We start from the raw sequence: 18,214 nt of genomic DNA on the forward strand, positions 1-18,214 counted from the left end.
AGGACTATTTTAAATCATTCCCACTCTATCAATCATAGGTGAAATTTCAAGACTCTTTAACAAGGTCACCTGGAGTTGGAGATGAGGCTCCCTTGGGGGCTGATAGTGTGCATGCATGGTGCCTGAGGTTCAATTTACAACAATACACTAAATAAAAATAATAAATAAATAAATAAATAAATAAATAAATAAATAATGTATTCAACTGCTTGATCTTTCTTATATTAGGAAAGTTACTACTGTGAGCTAAGTCTCTACTAAAACTTGCTTCCCATTACCTGATTCACAGGTGTATCCCCAGTGTTTGTTCGCTTCTGCTTCCCATTTTTTAAATTTAAGTTTCTATAACTTGTCAGAGCATCCTGTTAGATGCCAGAAACTGGAAGGGGAAATCAGAATAGATAACAAGGTGACTGGGGAGATGGCTCAGTGATTAAAGTGCTTTCCATACCAAGTGTGAGGACAGGTGTTCAAATCCCCCAGAACCCAACCTAGAGAGAGAGAATCTCTGGGTTTGATTGAGAGACCATGCTTCACTGGATAAGGTAGAAAAGCAGCGTTGTAGGATTTCCGACACTAGTCTCCGGCCTCCACGAGCTCCTGCAAGCCCCCCGCCCCCCAACATGTACATCCACTCCTGTCAAAAAAAAAAACCCACGAATACAAATGTACACAAAATGGAAGAAGAAAAAAATAGGTCAACAATAAAACCCCTGTTTTCTTGAAAAACAAAAACAAAAACCTGAAGTAGACTGAATGACGAAGGCTGACTATTATACTGTAGGTTCAAGGGTTGGGAAAGCTTCTGCAAGAGCCTGGACTTGAGCACGGTCCGGTCTGGAGGAGCGTCAGGCTCAGCCTCTCTCAGCATCTCTTCACAGGAAAGTCAGAAGCCCTCTTCACATTCAAGAAGCCCAGGGGAAATCAATCATCCGAGTCTCTTTCTAGTACTCTGGTACTCTTCGGTGTGGCAGGTGTTTCCTGGTGTGCTAGAAATGCAAGCCCAGTGGATTCAGGTCCTGAGGGGCCATTTAACCAGACCCAGTTCACCTGTGAAAAGCAGGACATATGGCTAAAGGGATGTAATTTCAAGTGGGCGTCACAGGTGACTCATCAGAGGCCTACCGATGCCTTGTGTGTGTGTGTGTGTGTGTGTATGTGTGTGTTGGGGTCTTATATCCTTTGTGTTTTTGACTAACAGCCCTCCTTGACCATTTCCAACTTTTCAGAGTTTCATAGCTCTCGTGCAGAGCGCGTTTTCATACCAGGACCTAGTCACAGATAGGGAATTTGGGGTATGAAGAAAAGTATTTTTAAAGCGGAGTCGAGACTAGGAGAGAGGCCTTAGCCAGGGAAATTTGCTCAATAAGAGCTTTTCCTACCTCGCTCCCCAGAGTGACAGCTAGCGTGAGCCAGAGGACTACATTTCCCAGCGGGCGCTGCGTATCTGACGGGCACAGGCTGGCGGGCTCGGGTCGCTCCTCCGCCCAGCTAGCCAATAGGAATGCTCGGCTTGGGCCTCTGCCCGTCTAGGAGCACGCGGGAATGGGAGCCTTAAAACTACATTTCCCGATGCGCTCGTACTCTAGTACTGACCAATCAGAGTTAGGCATTTCTAGGCTCGGGGAGGAGCCGACTTGGCCCGCCATCCTCATTGGCTAGGCAACGCTTAGTAGAGCCGGAACCCGGGAGCGAGCGAAACGCTATGACATTTCCTCTTTAAATAACCGGAGCCGGGGCCCCTTGGAGAAATGGCCGCGTCGGCAGGTGGGTGGCGTGGTGCGGCCGCCGGTAGTGTCGGAGGAGGGAAGCAGGAGCGCGGGCGCCGGCCACCACCTGAAGAGGCGGCCTTAAGGCGGGAGGGAAGGATGGAGAGACGGCGGGCGCGGAGGCGAGGATGAATGGGGAGGAGGGCGGTGGGCGGCGCGCCCGCGGAGATGGGGCGTCTGGGTACCGGCCACCCGCGAGGCGGTTGAGGGGTGCCCAGGCAGTGGCCCTCGATCGCTCTGCCCTCGGGAGGCTCCCGTCCGGCGCTCGGCCCGAAGCCGAGTCCCCGCGCACCGCCGGCTCGGCTGGCTCGCCTCACACGCTCCCTCCGCGAGCGCGGCGGTCCGGGCTCGCCGGGCTCCCGAGGAGCGCGCCGGCCTGGGAACTTGTTCGCCCTTGTTGAGCTCTCGGCTCCCAGAGCCTATGTCGGCGGTCCTGTGCCTACACACGGACGTTTGTGTAAGGGGTTGGGGGGTGGGGGGCGGAAAACCCCACGATGCCGTAAACTGGCTTCGAACTTCTTGTGGTTGTGCGATTTTTCTCCTAGATTTAAGTAAGTCTTCCCCAACACCGAATGGGATTCCATCTTCAGACACAGCCAACGATACCATGGATCCTTTCCATGCTTGCAGTATTCTTAAGCAACTCAAAACAATGTACGATGAAGGACAGTTGACAGACATTGTAGTGGAAGTGGATCACGGGAAAACATTTTCCTGTCATAGAAACGTTCTTGCTGCAATCAGCCCCTACTTCAGGTATGACGACGGTAGAAACTTTGCCTTTCCGTACCAGACTCCCTTACATCCCCAGTATTGCCCACTTGGTCGTGGTACTGAGTTGGGACAAATACGTAAAGTCAAGCCATGCGGTCATTTTCTGAGAGTAGGTAACAGGTCTTGTCTTATCAATGAGCCCTTGTTTTGAGGTGGGATTCTAGAGTTTAGATAGAGTTGGATTTTAAGTTAGTGGACTTGTGAGATGTTTCCAGTATGGGTGCTACTGGCCACATGTGAAAAAAATTATAATGCTTTAAAATTAAACTCAGTAACTCAGCTACCCTAAAACATGTCAAGTGCAGAGAGAGCTACATGTGGCTGCTGGCTGCTGTACTGGGCAGTGTGGATATGCAGTGTTTCAATCATTGGAGGTTTTATTAGAAGATTATCTAGAATTTTAAATATTTGTGATGTGTTTTTTTTTTCCCTTTTGGTTTTTAGTACCTATAACTTCTTTACTTTTTTTTCTTTTTTCTTTTTTTTTAGTTTAAAACATAGGAACTTGTTCCTTTACAAGTAAACTAGGACTTAGTAGATTGTTTTAATGCCATGGAGTTTTGTAAAAAGTAGTGAAATAAAATAAAGGTTACTTATGTCTTACTTTCCGAGAGTCCAGAAATAATCCATGCTTTCTTTTTTTTAAATTTTATTTATTTTTGAACATTTTGTTTAATTTGACAAGTTTTTTTTTCTATTTTACTGACTACTGCCCTTGTGCATTTATTTCTAACTTCTGATTTTTTTTAAAGATTTATTTATTTATTTCATGTGTGTAAGTACACTGTAGCTGTCTTCAGACACTCCAGAAGAGGGAGTCAGATCTTGTTACCGGTGTTTGTGAGCTACCATGTGGTTGCTGGGAATTGAACTCATGACCTTTGGAAGAGCAGTCAGTGCTCTTAACCACTGAGCCATCTCTCCAGCCCTAAAAACTAAGTTTTTATTCTAACAGATGATTGGAATAGGTTTTGTTTCGGGTACTCCCTTCTAAAAGCCCTTCATCATACTGAAGTGGTTCATGAGTGATAGGAAGACTATCTTGTCAGCCACACACTTGCTCTATCTTTTGACGTGCATATAAGGTGCTTATCCATCCCACTGTAATGTTGCGTTCATTAGTTTCTGGTCCCTCTTTCTCAGAATGCTGGGTCAAATACAGTTACATCAGTTCTGATACTTGAAACTGTTTAGACTTGCCTTGGGTAGGTCATTGAACCAAGTATTAATTATTACAGAATAGAAAACTGGAAAGAAAAAAAAAGGTGAAACATATAGAACACAGGTTTTCCCTGGCAATGGAAGCCACAGCTGCTAGTCATGTATGTGTTTGAATATAATGGGAAAATGGACCTTTGAAGGCCCCACCAAATCCATGGGGGCTTTTTTTTTCTTTAGGTTTTTATTCTTTTTATTTATGTACATATATGTGGGTGTGGAGGATTGTTCACATGTGAGTGTAGATGCCTGCAGAGTTTAGAAAAGGGTGTTAAGTCCTCTGGAATTAGAGTTGCAGGTGATTGTGAGTGGCTTGATATGGGTGCTAAGAACTAAATTTGGGTCTTCTGCAAGAGCAGTAAGTGCTCTTAACCACTGAGCCATCCCAGATACCACACCAATTCAGTTATCTAGTAAACACCCCAGATGTTTTTCTAAAAGAATAAAAACACATATCTTTTCTCATAGGACTTTAGGAAGAAAAAAATTTGTTAAAAGTTTCCTAGAACGGTTGGATATGGGAGTGCATGCTTTCAATCCCAGCATTCTGGGGGGCCAGAATTAGGGGCATCTCTGAATTTGAGGCCAGCCTAGTCTACAGTTAGTTCCAGGACAGTCAGTGCTAAGTGAAAAGACGTGTCTTAAAATAATAACAACAAAAGTTTCTTTAGAATGAAACCTTACAGAAAGATAATGATGTTTACGAATAAGTAATACTTAAAAGTCCTAGTATTTTATCTGTCATGTCTCAGAAAAAGTTCAAGATACCATCAAAATAGCAAAATGAGTTCTAAGCACAAGTAGCTTAGATGGGTGCTACAAGGACAATCAGATCTGAAATATGTCACTTACGGTGGTGTCTCCTTCCATAGCTAGCATATACCTCTGCCTCCCCAGTTCTTATGTAGACTCTTTGGTGAGACTGAGAAACCAAGTTGGCATAAGATCTAATTAACAAGAGCTGTCTATATGAATCCTATTAATTTTATGTGCCCAGAGGGATTTTTACAGGAAAGTGAAGTACAATTGTCAAGGACTGTCAAAGCAAGTGGCTATCTGGATTAGGGCAAGAAATTCCAGGGATGTTACTTAGGGATATATAGGAGTCGGGGAGTTACAGAAGTACTTTTTTTTTTTTTTTTTTTTTTTTTTTTTTTTTTTTGGTTTTTCGAGACAGGGTTTCTCTGTATAGCCCTGGCTGTCCTGGAACTCACTCTGTAGACCAGGCTGGCCTCGAACTCAGAAATCCACCTGCCTCTGCCTCCCAAGTACTGGGATTAAAGGTGTGTGCCACCACTGCCCGGCCAGAAGTACTTGAAAGATAGAGTGTGACTTCAGAGTTTGTTTTGGCTTACTCCAGTCACAGTTATTCTGGTGATCAAGGATATTTTCCAGCCTTGATAGGTGAAGGATCACCATTCCAAAAGAATCTCCATGGCTTGCTGCAGAGAGAGACAGAGACAAAGTGAAAGGGGAGTGGCGGGGGAGGCACCACAGGGCCCTTCCATCAACTGTAGTTTCCCCCAGGTGATTTCAGCTTGAAACAATCTGCCAGTATACCATATTTTTAGATTGTATGTTTCTAACTCCTTTGGCACAAGATGGAATGGCCCTGAGAACAGAGCTTTTGGGATTAACTGAATTTAAGTCTTTGTGCTAGGTGATCAGTTTTCAGAAGGGCTTATATGTGTGATGACTTTATACGTCTAAAAATTTCAGTTTGCAGTATACATATAAAATATTAATCTTTTTCCCCTTAGATCCATGTTCACTAGTGGCCTTACAGAAAGTACTCAGAAAGAAGTTCGAATCATCGGTGTTGAAGCTGAATCAATGGATTTAGTATTGAATTATGCCTATACCTCTAGAGTTGTTCTGACAGAGGCCAATGTTCAAGCCTTGTTCACTACAGCTAGCATCTTCCAAATTCCTTCCATACAAGACCAGTGTGCTAAGTATATGATTAGTCATTTGGATCCACAGAATTCTATTGGAGTCTTTATCTTCGCTGATCATTATGGTCATCAGGAACTTGGAGATCGATCAAAAGAGTACATCCGTAAAAAGTTTCTGTGTGTCACCAAAGAACAAGAGTTTCTCCAGCTGACAAAAGACCAACTCATAAGCATACTAGATAGTGACGATTTAAATGTAGATCGGGAAGAACATGTTTATGAAAGCATTATAAGGTGGTTTGAACATGAGCAGAATGAAAGAGAAGTACACCTTCCAGAAATTTTTGCCAAATGTATACGTTTTCCTCTAATGGAAGATACATTTATTGAGAAAATTCCTCCTCGGTTTGCACAGGCCATAGTCAAAAGTTGTGGAGAAAAGGGCCCCTCCAACACCAATGGCTGCACACAGAGGCTTGGAATGACTGCTTCTGAAATGATCATATGCTTTGATGCTGCACACAAACACTCAGGAAAGAAGCAAACAGTGCCTTGTCTAGATATAGTCACAGGAAGAGTGTTTAAACTATGCAAACCACCAAATGACCTAAGGGAAGTTGGGATTCTTGTATCACCAGATAATGACATATACATTGCAGGAGGATACAGACCAAGCAGCAGTGAGGTGTCCATCGATCATAAAGCAGAAAATGATTTTTGGATGTATGACCATTCCACCAACAGATGGCTTTCCAAGCCATCCTTGCTTCGGGCCAGAATAGGCTGCAAACTAGTATATTGCTGTGGTAAAATGTATGCAATTGGAGGGCGTGTCTACGAAGGTGATGGAAGAAACTCACTGAAGTCTGTGGAGTGCTATGATAGCAGAGAGAATTGCTGGATGACTGTTTGTGCCATGCCAGTTGCAATGGAGTTTCATAATGCTGTGGAGCACAAAGAGAAAATCTATGTTTTACAGGGTAGGTAGCAAAAGAATTCTTCATCAAAGGGCTATATGCCAAGGTGGTTTACTTACTAATAACAGACAGGTAACACTTCCTAACCATAAACTGTGCTAGAACATTCTCTTAGAAAATCAAAGTCAAAAACATTTAAAATTTTAAAATATTTCTAAGTTACTGAAATGGTTGGTTCTCTGTTTCTGAGTTCTGTTTGGATCTCAAAGTATTTTTAAAAGCATAATAAGCAGTACTTTATTATTTATTGACCATTTCAGAGCATTTTCAAAGACATAAAAAAAAGTTAATCACACCTGGCTATTTTTGCTCTTCAGTAATATAATCAAGAGATGTGGCAGCTACTTTTTTATGGAACTTACTGAATGAGTTTACTGGAGTCACACTATTCATTTACCAAGGAGCTTTGCTTTTATTATGTATGAGCATTTTGCCTGCATTTATGTCTGTGTACTAGGTGCATGCAGTGTTCACAGAAGCCAAAATAGGGTGTTAGATCACCAGGAACTGGAGCTATAGATAGTTGTAAACTGCTATGCGGGTTCTAGAAACTGAACCCAGGTCCTCTAGAAGAGCAGAGTCGCAAGTGCTTTTAAACACTGAGCAATATTTCCAGACTTTTGTTTGTTTGTTTATTTATGGGTATTTTGCCTGAATATATGTGTATATTCTACATGCATACTTGATGACTGCAGAAGCCAAAAGAGGGATACCCTGGAAGTAGAGTTATATATGGCTGTGAGCTGCCCTGTCAATGCTGAGATTCGAACTTGAGTCCTCAAAAAGAACAGCTAGTGCTCTTAGCTGCTGACCCACTTTCCAGTGCCCACAAAGGGCTTTAATAGTTATGAAACTTAAAATTATAAAGGCTTGAAATTATGTTCTTTAGATCTTAGCTTTTTAAAAATTGTATGTATATGAGTGTATGGGCCAGATATTAGCATTGGGTGTTTTTCTATTGTTGGCCACCTGCCTTTTTGAGACAGGCTCTCACTGAAACTGGAGCTTACCAGTTGAGTTGACTGGCTTGCCGGTCCCTCAGGAATCTGACTTTCTCTGCTTTCTCACTACTGCAGTTACAAAGGTGTGCCACTGTCCCCTGCTTTTTTGTGGATCCTACAGATCTGATCCCAGATCCTCGTGGTTATGTTGTAAGCACTTTACCTGCTGAGCTGTCCCCCCCCCTTTACATTTTTCTTAAATGTTTTAGTTGCTGAGATTTTGAATACAGTATCGGTAATTCTAAAATCCTTATTCATTTACCATGTTTCTTAATGGATTATATTCAAGTATTTCCTTTAAAATGTTTGTTTATTTATTTATTTATTTATTTATTTATTTATTATATGTAAGTACACTGTAGCTGTCTTCAGACACCCCAGAAGAGGGCACCAGATCTCATTACGGATGGTTGTGAGCCACCATGTGGTTGCTGGGATTTGAACTCATGACCTTTGGAAGAGCAGTCAACACTCTTAACTGCTGAGCCATCTCTCCAGCCCCCAAGTATTTCCTTATATGACTACTTATAAATAAATCAGGAGCAGCTCTTTTGCTCCCTTCTCCTCTCTTGCTTCTACTTCCTTCTTTCCCCCTTTTTCTCCATTCCCCTCTCCTCTCTCTTTCTCTCTCTTTCTCTTTGTCCCTCCTTCCTTCCCTCCCTCTCTCCCTTTCTCTTAACTCCCCTCCCCATGCCCTGAATAAACTCTATTCTATACTAAAATAAATAAATAAATAAATCAGGAATAATGTAGGTTTTCATGAAGATATACATGATTATTGTTAAGCCCTATCCCATTTTTTAAAATGATATTCTTTACTCTTAAAATTGACTTAAAATTTCTCAGAGAAGCCTCGATATGTTTGCTTTAAATTGCTTATTAATTCTGTAGAACTAATTAAGGTGTAGTACTATCTGGTATTGTATTTTAGTTAAATGAAAACATACCATGATGTGGGTTTATCATTGCAAAATATAAGAATGAGTGTATAATTCATCCAATATGGTTCTATCATCTAGTGTGATAAAGTGTATTGCTTTTCTTCTCCCTCCCTCCTTCCCCTCCCCCTCTTTGTATATGTGTGTTACTAGCAAAAATAGTTTATAAAGATAATTTTAAGGCTCTTCATTGGAGTGTGTGGGCTGTATATTAATGCAAATACTGTAGCAAAACAATAATAACTTAATAGAACTTAAGCACCAGAGCAAATAATTTATAACCGGAGGCTGTATTTATATAAGAAGAATCCGAGGTCTTGAGAGTTTTTAAAATTGCTTATCATTGGTTTTAGCTTATTAAAGAGAAGTTGAGATTTTTTTTAAAATCAACTTTTCTGTATAAGAAATTTGTAGAGAACTGGGACATATCTTAGCTTCTTTATGAAGAATACTATAATATGTTATAGTAGAAAGAGAAGGTAATATGTAAAGCAAAAGTTAGGGCTTAAATAAAGTGAAATGTCACTCTTATTAAGTAGGCAACTTAATTTATAGATGAGAATATCCTTAATTTAGAATAGTTTAAAGGGAAGTTTTACATAGAATCCAGTATTTCTTTCTAACCTACAAAGCCTCCTTCCATATATAACCTGATGGTAACTGTTGAAGAAGATTGTGTCTTACAGATTGAGCATCCTAATGTAAAAAGCCAAAGTGTTTTGAAATCTGAGACTTTTTTGAGTGGATCTACATTCCATACCTGACCTTATATAAGAGGTCATAGTCTAAACTCAGGCACCAAAGATACTGTAGTAATCCATGTTTTGACTTCGAGTAATCCTCAAGACATACACACACACATGGATTACTCAAGTTTATTCAACCTGTTCTGCGTTTAACTGCTGAAGTATAAATTTGATCCTCTGTAGAGTTGACACTGTTATCACAAAGACATTATTCAGTATTCCCATTAAGCTGGACATAGCGGCCATACCTATAATACCAGCTTTCTGGCGGGTAAGGTAGGACGATTTCAAAGTTAAAATCAGCCTGAGTTCAGGCTGGAGACCTTATCAAAAAGCAAAGCAATATTATATTATTAGCAAGATCTTGTCTATATTCATGGTTTTAATTTTTACAGACATTTTCCTATTGACAATTTGGCTTAGCACACACACCTTTTTATTGTCAGTTTAGAATAGTAACTGACTCAATATCAATTCCATAAATTGTTTTGAAATTTGTCTTTGTTTTATAACAACATTCATTCACATAAATACACGAGAGACCCACAAGCAGAAATCTGAACAATTCCATATGCTATTTTCTAATCTAGTACCACACATGTATGTAATGTATTTTTAATGGTTAAGTTGTATGTGTTCCTCCCAGGTCATACATACCTGTGCAGGTTGGCTGTAATATTACTGTTATTTTTGTATATTCTAGGAGGCAAGTATTTGGAAAATGTAGTCTTCAGAGGTTGGAATTAAAGATGAAAACTTACATATTTGTTTCCCTTTTCTTTTTATAGGAGAATTTTTCCTCTTCTATGAGCCTCAAAAAGACTACTGGGGATTTTTAACCCCCATGACTGTGCCTAGAATCCAGGGCTTAGCAGCTGTGTACAAAGACTCGATCTACTACATAGCTGGAACCTGTGGAAATCATCAACGTGTGTTTACTGTTGAAGCCTATGATATTGAGCTAAATAAATGGACTCGTAAAAAGGACTTCCCATGTGATCAGTCTATAAATCCATACCTTAAGCTGGTACTTTTCCAGAATAAACTCCATTTATTTGTGCGAGCTACTCAAGTGACTGTTGAAGAACATATCTTCAGAACCAGCAGGAAAAATTCTCTTTACCAGTATGATGACATTGCTGACCAGTGGATGAAAGTATATGAGACCCCAGATCGGCTGTGGGACCTTGGCCGCCATTTTGAGTGTGCGGTGGCTAAACTCTATCCTCAGTGTCTTCAGAAAGTTCTTTAATAGGTAGCAGGCCAAAGCACATCACTGGTATCTCATACTAATGAAGCTTGTTTAGGAAATGCTGTCAACATTGAAGAAAGCTAACAGAGTTTTTGTATTCAGAAATGGGTGCTCATAAAGATTGTGGTGTGGGGAGGGATTTGCTTTTACCTTCATGATATTTTCATTTCAGTCAGGAAAGGTAACAAAGTGCAATTATCAGCATTTTTCCACCCCTGGCATAAAAGTATCATCCTAGAATTTTGTGATAAATAGTTGCTGAGAAACCAGGTGAATTCAAGACAACTATGCACTCTTGAAAAGCAGAATATTCCTGGGTAGAGACATCCAAACTGGTTAACGTGACTTTTTATTTTAAATACGGGTAACAATATAAGGCAATATCATTTATTTAGCTGTGATCTCTCTAACACAGAGAAGCACTAACTTAGATCCTCAGTCTTACTATTTATATCTATTTACATATATATTTTTGTGTACTGTTTTCAAGTGTACGAGATTTAAATGTGCTGTCAGTAGACTGAAGGGAAACTCAGTTTTCAGAAGGAACTTTTATTCAGATTGTTTCATATTTCTCATGTAACTTTTAAGTTAAGCTGCAAGGTTAAAGTGGCAGTTTTCTGTCCATAACTTTTTCAAGTGCTAACACTGTCTCATTTTTTAAAATCCCAGAAAGGGCTCAGATTTGCAGGTGACTGGTGCTCGTATAAGTTATTTCATGTATAGTTAGATCGACTTAAATGGTTTGTGAGTCTCTGTTTTATCTTTCAGACTAGCATGCTAGTTCCATGGTCCTGGCACTTTACCTTGTGATTCCATGAGGTCTGCTCTTTGTGTGATAGGATATGGCTGATGGCCATTGGTCTAACTGGATTCAGTTTTACAATTCCAAGTTTGCACTAAGATGGGCTGTTTTGTTGCCCAAACTCTTTTTCCATCCTCTACCTTTCCAGTCATTGTTGGCATCGTGAAAGTTAACTAATAATGTGAAGTTTTAACACCTACTTATAAAATTCTGTTTTTTAGAAACAAGAGTCTTAGAGTGGTCTAATAATTTAATGGCTTAGAAAGTTCATATTATGGTTCAACCTCTCTTTTTTGCACTCAACAGTAATAAATATTTTTATGTTGAAACACTTGTAGCTGAAGGCGATCTCGAAAGAAGGATGAGTGAGTGAACAGAGTCATAGGTGTCTGTGCTCTAAGTACTAAGGCGCTGTTCATATTGAACTGATAAGTTTCTCACAGGAATATTAACATAAACTCCTTTTCACCTAAGGCAGGTATTTAGGTTGATAACGTACTCAGTACTATGCCTACTATAACTGATAAAGAATATTACACATAAGGCAGAGCCTGTCCTCAGAACAAACTTTCTTCAAAGAGAATCAAATTGATTCTCTTGAAGAAAACTGGCAAGATTTGTATTGGAAAAGAAAAAAAGTCTTGCACAAATTGTAAGGTGATAGATACTGTGAAACAAATGGAAAACATTGCCTCTTGCCTCACATACCTCCTTTTCCAGGAACTTTACAGACTGCTTTACAAAGGCCCTACAAGGAGAGAGTTCTCTGAAGCAGTTCAAGTGGACAGCATTCACAGAGTGGGTGTATGTGTGTCCTCCACAGCTGGATGCGTGGCTTCTCCTAATCTCTTTGTAAACTTTGTCAGCCAATATTTTTTTTAACCTCTCTAGTTTGTCTTGTGATTTTTAGTATTTTTTTTCATGCTGTTTTAGGGTTATTTCTGTGAATTTTTTGAATTACATTATAGTTTTGTATTGCTAATGAGAGAGGAGAGAATTTTTTACAAGAGATCTCCATGTAATTTATTTCTGAAAGCTTTGTTGAGTATCTAAGATTTCCTGCCACTTTGACAATCTCTGTATTTAGGAAAATTCATTACTTGAATACATGACATAGAACATTGAGTTAGCAATGTACATGTACCGTACGATATGTAAGAGAACAATACACTGTGGCTAATTCTTCACTAGATTTATTTTGTTGATCTGTACAACAGTTGGTCCTTTTGTCATAACTGTCTATTGAGGGAATCATATAAGAATAGTGTATCAAAGCCAAGGTTTAGAATTTGCTATGGGAGTAGAATATATATTGATTTTATATGAACTATTTGTTTACATTACATAGCTGGGATATTTTGCCACTTTTAAAATAATTTCAGAAAAGGTCCTAGGAAACTAAGATTAGTGATATGTGTGGGTTTATGTGTAGAAATTTAAGGTACATTTTCATAGTCTGAATATAAGTAAAAGGCACAATGGCTACGGCAGGATTCAAAGATCTAACAGATGCCAATCCCACTTTAACTATGTTTCTGCATTTGAATGTACACAGCACTTTTCCTATGTAGTTCTATACAAAGAAAATGGAACTAGGTGTAACTGTTGTAGGATTGAAGAAATCGTTATTTATGTCTGTCTTCGTTTCTTGTTATCCTACGAAGTTGATGTGTAAACATCAAGTTGATTTCCTTGGTGCATGAGGAAAAGTGGATGTGATCTGTAAGGAACCAGAGTCCCATGTGAAGGGTTTAAGATGGCATTCAATATTCAGTGCTCAGGTATGTAGTAAGTACTGTAGTCCTATGGGGCAAATGTGTAGATGTTTTTAAACATTTTGCCGTAATTGCACAATTTTTGCATTTTTACCTGATGTCATTGTTTCTTGTAATAAAACCTTTTCTGATTGAAAACTGCCAGTGTTGTAAACTGATATGAAGAATGAATTTTGCAAAATTAAAATTTGGTGAAAATCACAAACTATCTCATGTCATGGTAGAATGAAATATTTTAACCTATTAAATGTCTGACTTGTGGCATAAAATGAACTAGTTAGTATTACCAATAACTCCTTTATTCTAATCTAGCCTAAAATGTCCTCGATGCCTCTCTTATATCCCATCCTAGAAAGTTCTATTGCTTTCTCTGGAGCAAACCTTTATATCCCATTGCAGAAAATTCTGTTGCTTCCTCTGGAGCATCCTCATCCCCTTCATATTACCCTAGTCTAAGCCTGTTCTGTCTGCCTGTGTGTAATTGTCTCTACAAAGGATTTTCTTCTATTAGCACCCTTGACCTCTGTGATCTGTTTTTCTCCACACAGTTGAGTGGGTTCTGAAGTCAGGGTTGTGTCCCTATTTCTGCTCAGATCCAGTGGCATCCTACCACCACATGGGAACTCAGTTCCTTACCATTACCATGCGCCACCCAGTATGATCTCTTGGGCCTCATTGTAATTTCTTGAACTCACTAGATTCTAGCCACATTAACCGTGCTGTTCCTCAGACATGCCAAGTATCTCCAACAGCAGGGGCTTTAACTTTGCCATGTTACTAGTCAGAGAAGGCCTTGTAATTACCTCTTCCAGTAAAATAACACCTTACTGGGCTAGAGAAGTGGCTCAATTGTTAAAGAACACTGTCTGCTTTTCCAGAGGACTGAGGTTCGATTCCTAGCTCCCACATAGAAACTTAGAACTGTAACAATGGCCTTCTGGGGCGTGAGATGCACATGTGAACACAAATATACAGGGCAGCGATATATCCAGGCAAACACAGAGGTGAACAAAATTTTAAAAGTTTAATTAAAATATCAACTTACTAGAGGAAATTGGCATGATCATTCTGTTTTCCAGGTCCTTCCCTTCCCATTCTGTCTCTTCTGCTATTATTTCACACATCTTTCCCCTTATTAAAACATCATGAAGTCAAGGATTTTGTCTTACTTCTTATTGCCTTTTTTTAAAGTTAAATTTATTCCCTTTACATCCCGGTATCAGCCCTTCCTCTCTTCCCAGTGCCTCCTCATGCAAGTCCTTCCCCATTCCTTCTTCCACTTTTGAGAAGCGCCACCCCCCAGTGCCAACACCGCCCCCCCACAAACACAAACACACATCAAGTCACTGTGGGACTAGGTACATCCTCTCCCACTGAGGACAGACATGGTGGTCCATTTAGGGGTACGGAATCCATAGGCAGGCATGCGGCAGACTCAAAGACTGCTCCTCCTCCAGACTGGGGGAGCCACATGAAGACTGAGCTGCTCATCTGCTACGTGTGTGCAGAGGCCTAGGTTCAGCTAGTGCTCACTCTTTGGTTGGTGATTCAGTCTCTGGTAGTGCCAAGGGTCCAGGGTCACTCTCTTGGTCTTCCTGTGAAGTCCCTGAAGTCCTCTTTGGGTCCCTCAATCTTTCTCCCAACTCTTCTGTAAGACTCCCTGAGCTCTACCTAATATTTGGGTGAGTCTCTGCATCTCTTTCCATTGGTTGCTGGTAGAGCCTCTCAGGACAATTATGCTGAGTATTGCTAGTGTCAGGGATTGGTTCTTGTCCATGAGATGGGTCTCAATTTGGGCAGTCATTGGTTGGCCATTCCCTCAATCTGTTCTATATTTGTCCCTCCAAATCTTGTAGGCAGGACACGTTTTGGGTCAAAGGCTTTGTGAGTGTGGTGTTTGTCCTATCCTTCCACTGAGAGTCCTGCCTTGATACAGTAAGTGGCCACTTCAGGATCTATATTCCCCACTGCTAAGAATCTCAGAGTCTTCCCCTTAGACACTCTGGGGCCTCTGTACATCTCAGATTTCTGGCACATCCTAGAGATTGTCCCCCACCCAAGCTGATCTTCCTTCTCCTCTGCTCTCCCTACATACAATCCCCCTCACCTTCTCCCCTCCCCATTCCTTCTTCCACCCAGTTGCCTCCTTCCATTGATCTTCAGTATCTATTTTGTTTCCCCTTTTGAGAAAGATTCAAATATCTTCCCTTGTACCCTTCTTGTTATTTGGTTCATTTGGGTTTGTTGATTATTGCATGATTATGCTGTATTTTATTGCTAATATCTACTTATAAGTGAGGACAAACCATGCATGTGCTTTTGGGTCTAGGTTACCTCACTCAAGATATTTTCTAGTTCCATCCATGTGTCTGCAAAATTCATGATGCCCTTTTTAATGGCTGAGTAGTATTCCATTGTGTACATACACCAAATTTTCTGTATCCATTCTTCAGTTGAAAGACATCTAGGTTATTTCCAGTTTCTGGCTATTATGAATAAAGCTGCTATGAACATAGTTGAGCAAGTGTCTTTGTGGGATGATGACACATCCTTTGGGTATGTGCCCAGGAGTAGTATAGTTGGATCTTGAGGTAGAACTATTCCCAATCTTCTGAGAAACCACCAAATTGATTTCCAGAGTGGTTGTACAAGTTTGTACTCCCACTAGCAGTGAAGGAGTGTTCCCTTTGCTCCACAATCTCGACAGCATGTGCTGTCTTTTTAGGTTTTTGATCTTAGCCATTCTAATGGATGTAAGGTGGAATCTCAGAGTCATTTTGATTTGCATTTCCCTAATGACTAAGGATGTTGAACATTTCTATAGGTACTTCTTAGCCATTTGAGATTCCTCCTTTGAGCATTCTCTGTTTCGCTCTGTATACTATTTTTTAATTGGGTTATTTTGATCATTGGTGTCCAACCTCTTGAGTTTTTATATATTTTGGATATTAGCCCTCTGTCAGATGTAGGGTTAGTAAAACTTTTTTGCCAATCTGTAGGCTGTCATTTTATTCTGATGACAGTGTTCTTTGACCTACAGAAGCTTTTTAGTTTCATGAGGTACCATTTATTAATTCTTGATGTTAGTGCCTGAGCCATTGATGTTCTATTCAGGAAGTTGTCTCCTGTACCAATAAGTTCAAGGCTTATCCTCATTTTCAGTTCTATTAGGTTAAGTGTCTATGGTTTTATGTTGAGGTCTTTAATCTGTTTGGACCTGAGTTTTGTGCAGGGTGATAAATGTGGATATGTTTGCATCCTTCTACATACAGACATGGAGTTAGACCAGCATCATTTGTTGAAGATGCTCCCCCTTTTCCATTGTATGGTTTTGGCTTCTTTGTCAAAAATCAAGTGTCCATAGGTGTGTGGGTTTATTTTGGGGTCTTCTATTCGATTCCATTGATCCACCTGTCTGTTTCTATACCAACACCATGCAGTTTTTATTACTATTGCTCTGTAGTACAGCTTGAAGTCAGGGATACTTCCAGAAGTTCTTTTATTGTTGAGTATCCTTTACCTATCCTGGGTTTTTGTTTTTCCATATGAAGTTAAGGATTGCTCTTTCAAAATCTGTGAAGAATTGTGTTGGAATTCTGATGGGGATTGCATTGAATCTGTAGACCGCTTTTAGTAAGATGGCCATTTTAACTATGTTAATTGTCTTACTCAGGGTTTGTATTCCTGCACAAAACAGCATGACCAAGAAGCAAGTTGGGGAGGAAAGGGTTTATTCAGCTTACACTTCCACATTGCTGTTCATCACCAAAGGAAGTCAGGACAAGAACTCACACAGGGCAGGAGCTTGGAGGCAGGAGCTGATGCATGGAGGGTGCTGCTTACTGGCTTGCTTCCCCTGGCTTGCTCAGCTTAATTTCTCAAAGAACCCAAGACTACTACTACTACTTGTGACCTCCCCCAGCCTCAAGCAAGCTGAACCAGACCTTGTCCTTGGCACCAAGCAGCTAGCCTGCTTAGGGTGGAGGTTCCTGAGATAAAGAAAACCCTTTTGTCCTGCACTTTCTCTGCTCACACCCTGCCGAGCTGCTTCACCTGCCTTCAGGACAGAACAACAAGATGCTAATTAGGCCACAAGATCCTGGCTTACTGGGGGATGGGTTTCCCTGCCTATATATTCTCAGACTCTGAAATACACATGGGACCTTGATTGGAACCTTTTGACTTGGTCTGGTTATTTCTCTCACCGTCCGATTCCCCTATTTTCCTTCAGGCCCCTGCCTCTCTTTCAGTAGCTGCTGGTGGTTACAAGCTCAGGGATGGCACCACCCACAATGGGCTAGACCTAGACCCTCCCTTCTTGATCACTAATTGAGAAAATACCTTACAGCTGGATCTCGTGGAGGCTTTTCCTCAAGGAGGCTCCTTTCTCTGTGATAACTCCAGCTTGTGTCAAGTTGACACACAAACCAGCCAATACATTAATACTACCAGGATCCATGAGCAAGAAAGATCTTTCTACCTTCTGATATCTTCCTTATTTCTTTCTTCAGAGACTTGAAGTTCTTGTCATACAGGTTTTCACTTGTTTGGTTAGAGTTATACCAAAATGCTACACACACTCGGCTACTCCAGTCACATCCAAAATATCGGGGATAAAATCTTGATTAAAGGATAAGAGGCAATAAGAATCCAAAATGTTTTACATACTAGAGAGTAATGAAGGGCTTCCACCCAAAGACATTAGCTAGAAGTGTTAAATTAAAACCTCCTAGTCATTGCCTCCAGCAAGACCATAGAAATAGCATAGAAATATCAAAATGCCTCAATAGGAAGGGCTCCACTCCTCTTCCTCCTGCTTCACACCAGACCCTACTGACCTTGATGTGTGGTCACTTGCCTACGTGACTCTTGTAATTTGCCCTACTTGCTGTAAGCTACTTAAGCCTGCTTTTCACTTTGTATACTAGGACTGGGACTCGCAAAAGGACTGGCAGAGGGACTCACGCTGCACTTGCACCGGTGCCCAGACTAAGACTAGAACTTAGATGAGCTAGGACTCAGATTCATGCAATCCACAGTCGTCGTCCCCCCCCCCCCCCCCCC

At 40.6% G+C, this 18,214-nt stretch overlaps 1 protein-coding gene across 2 annotated transcripts; it reads left to right on the forward strand.

Moving 5' to 3' along the window:
• Nucleotides 1–1,574: 1,574 nt before the first annotated feature.
• On the forward strand, nucleotides 1,575–13,423 carry Kbtbd8 (kelch repeat and BTB domain containing 8). Of its 2 annotated transcripts, none has more exons than XM_031382677.1 (4): nucleotides 1,575–1,767; nucleotides 2,315–2,525; nucleotides 5,522–6,636; nucleotides 10,107–13,423. In XM_031382677.1, the coding sequence occupies exons 1-4, from the start codon at nucleotides 1,752–1,754 to the stop codon at nucleotides 10,568–10,570; spliced, it is 1,806 nt and encodes a 601-aa protein (XP_031238537.1). In that variant the 5' UTR covers nucleotides 1,575–1,751; the 3' UTR covers nucleotides 10,571–13,423. The 2 variants fall into 2 exon arrangements, with proteins under 2 accessions (XP_031238537.1, XP_031238538.1); XM_031382678.1 differs by lacking the exon at nucleotides 1,575–1,767 and adding an exon at nucleotides 2,125–2,226.
• Nucleotides 13,424–18,214: the final 4,791 nt, after the last annotated feature.

Source organism: Mastomys coucha, unplaced genomic scaffold (assembly GCF_008632895.1).
Source record: "Mastomys coucha isolate ucsf_1 unplaced genomic scaffold, UCSF_Mcou_1 pScaffold20, whole genome shotgun sequence".
NCBI classification, from domain to species: Eukaryota; Metazoa; Chordata; class Mammalia; order Rodentia; family Muridae; genus Mastomys; species Mastomys coucha.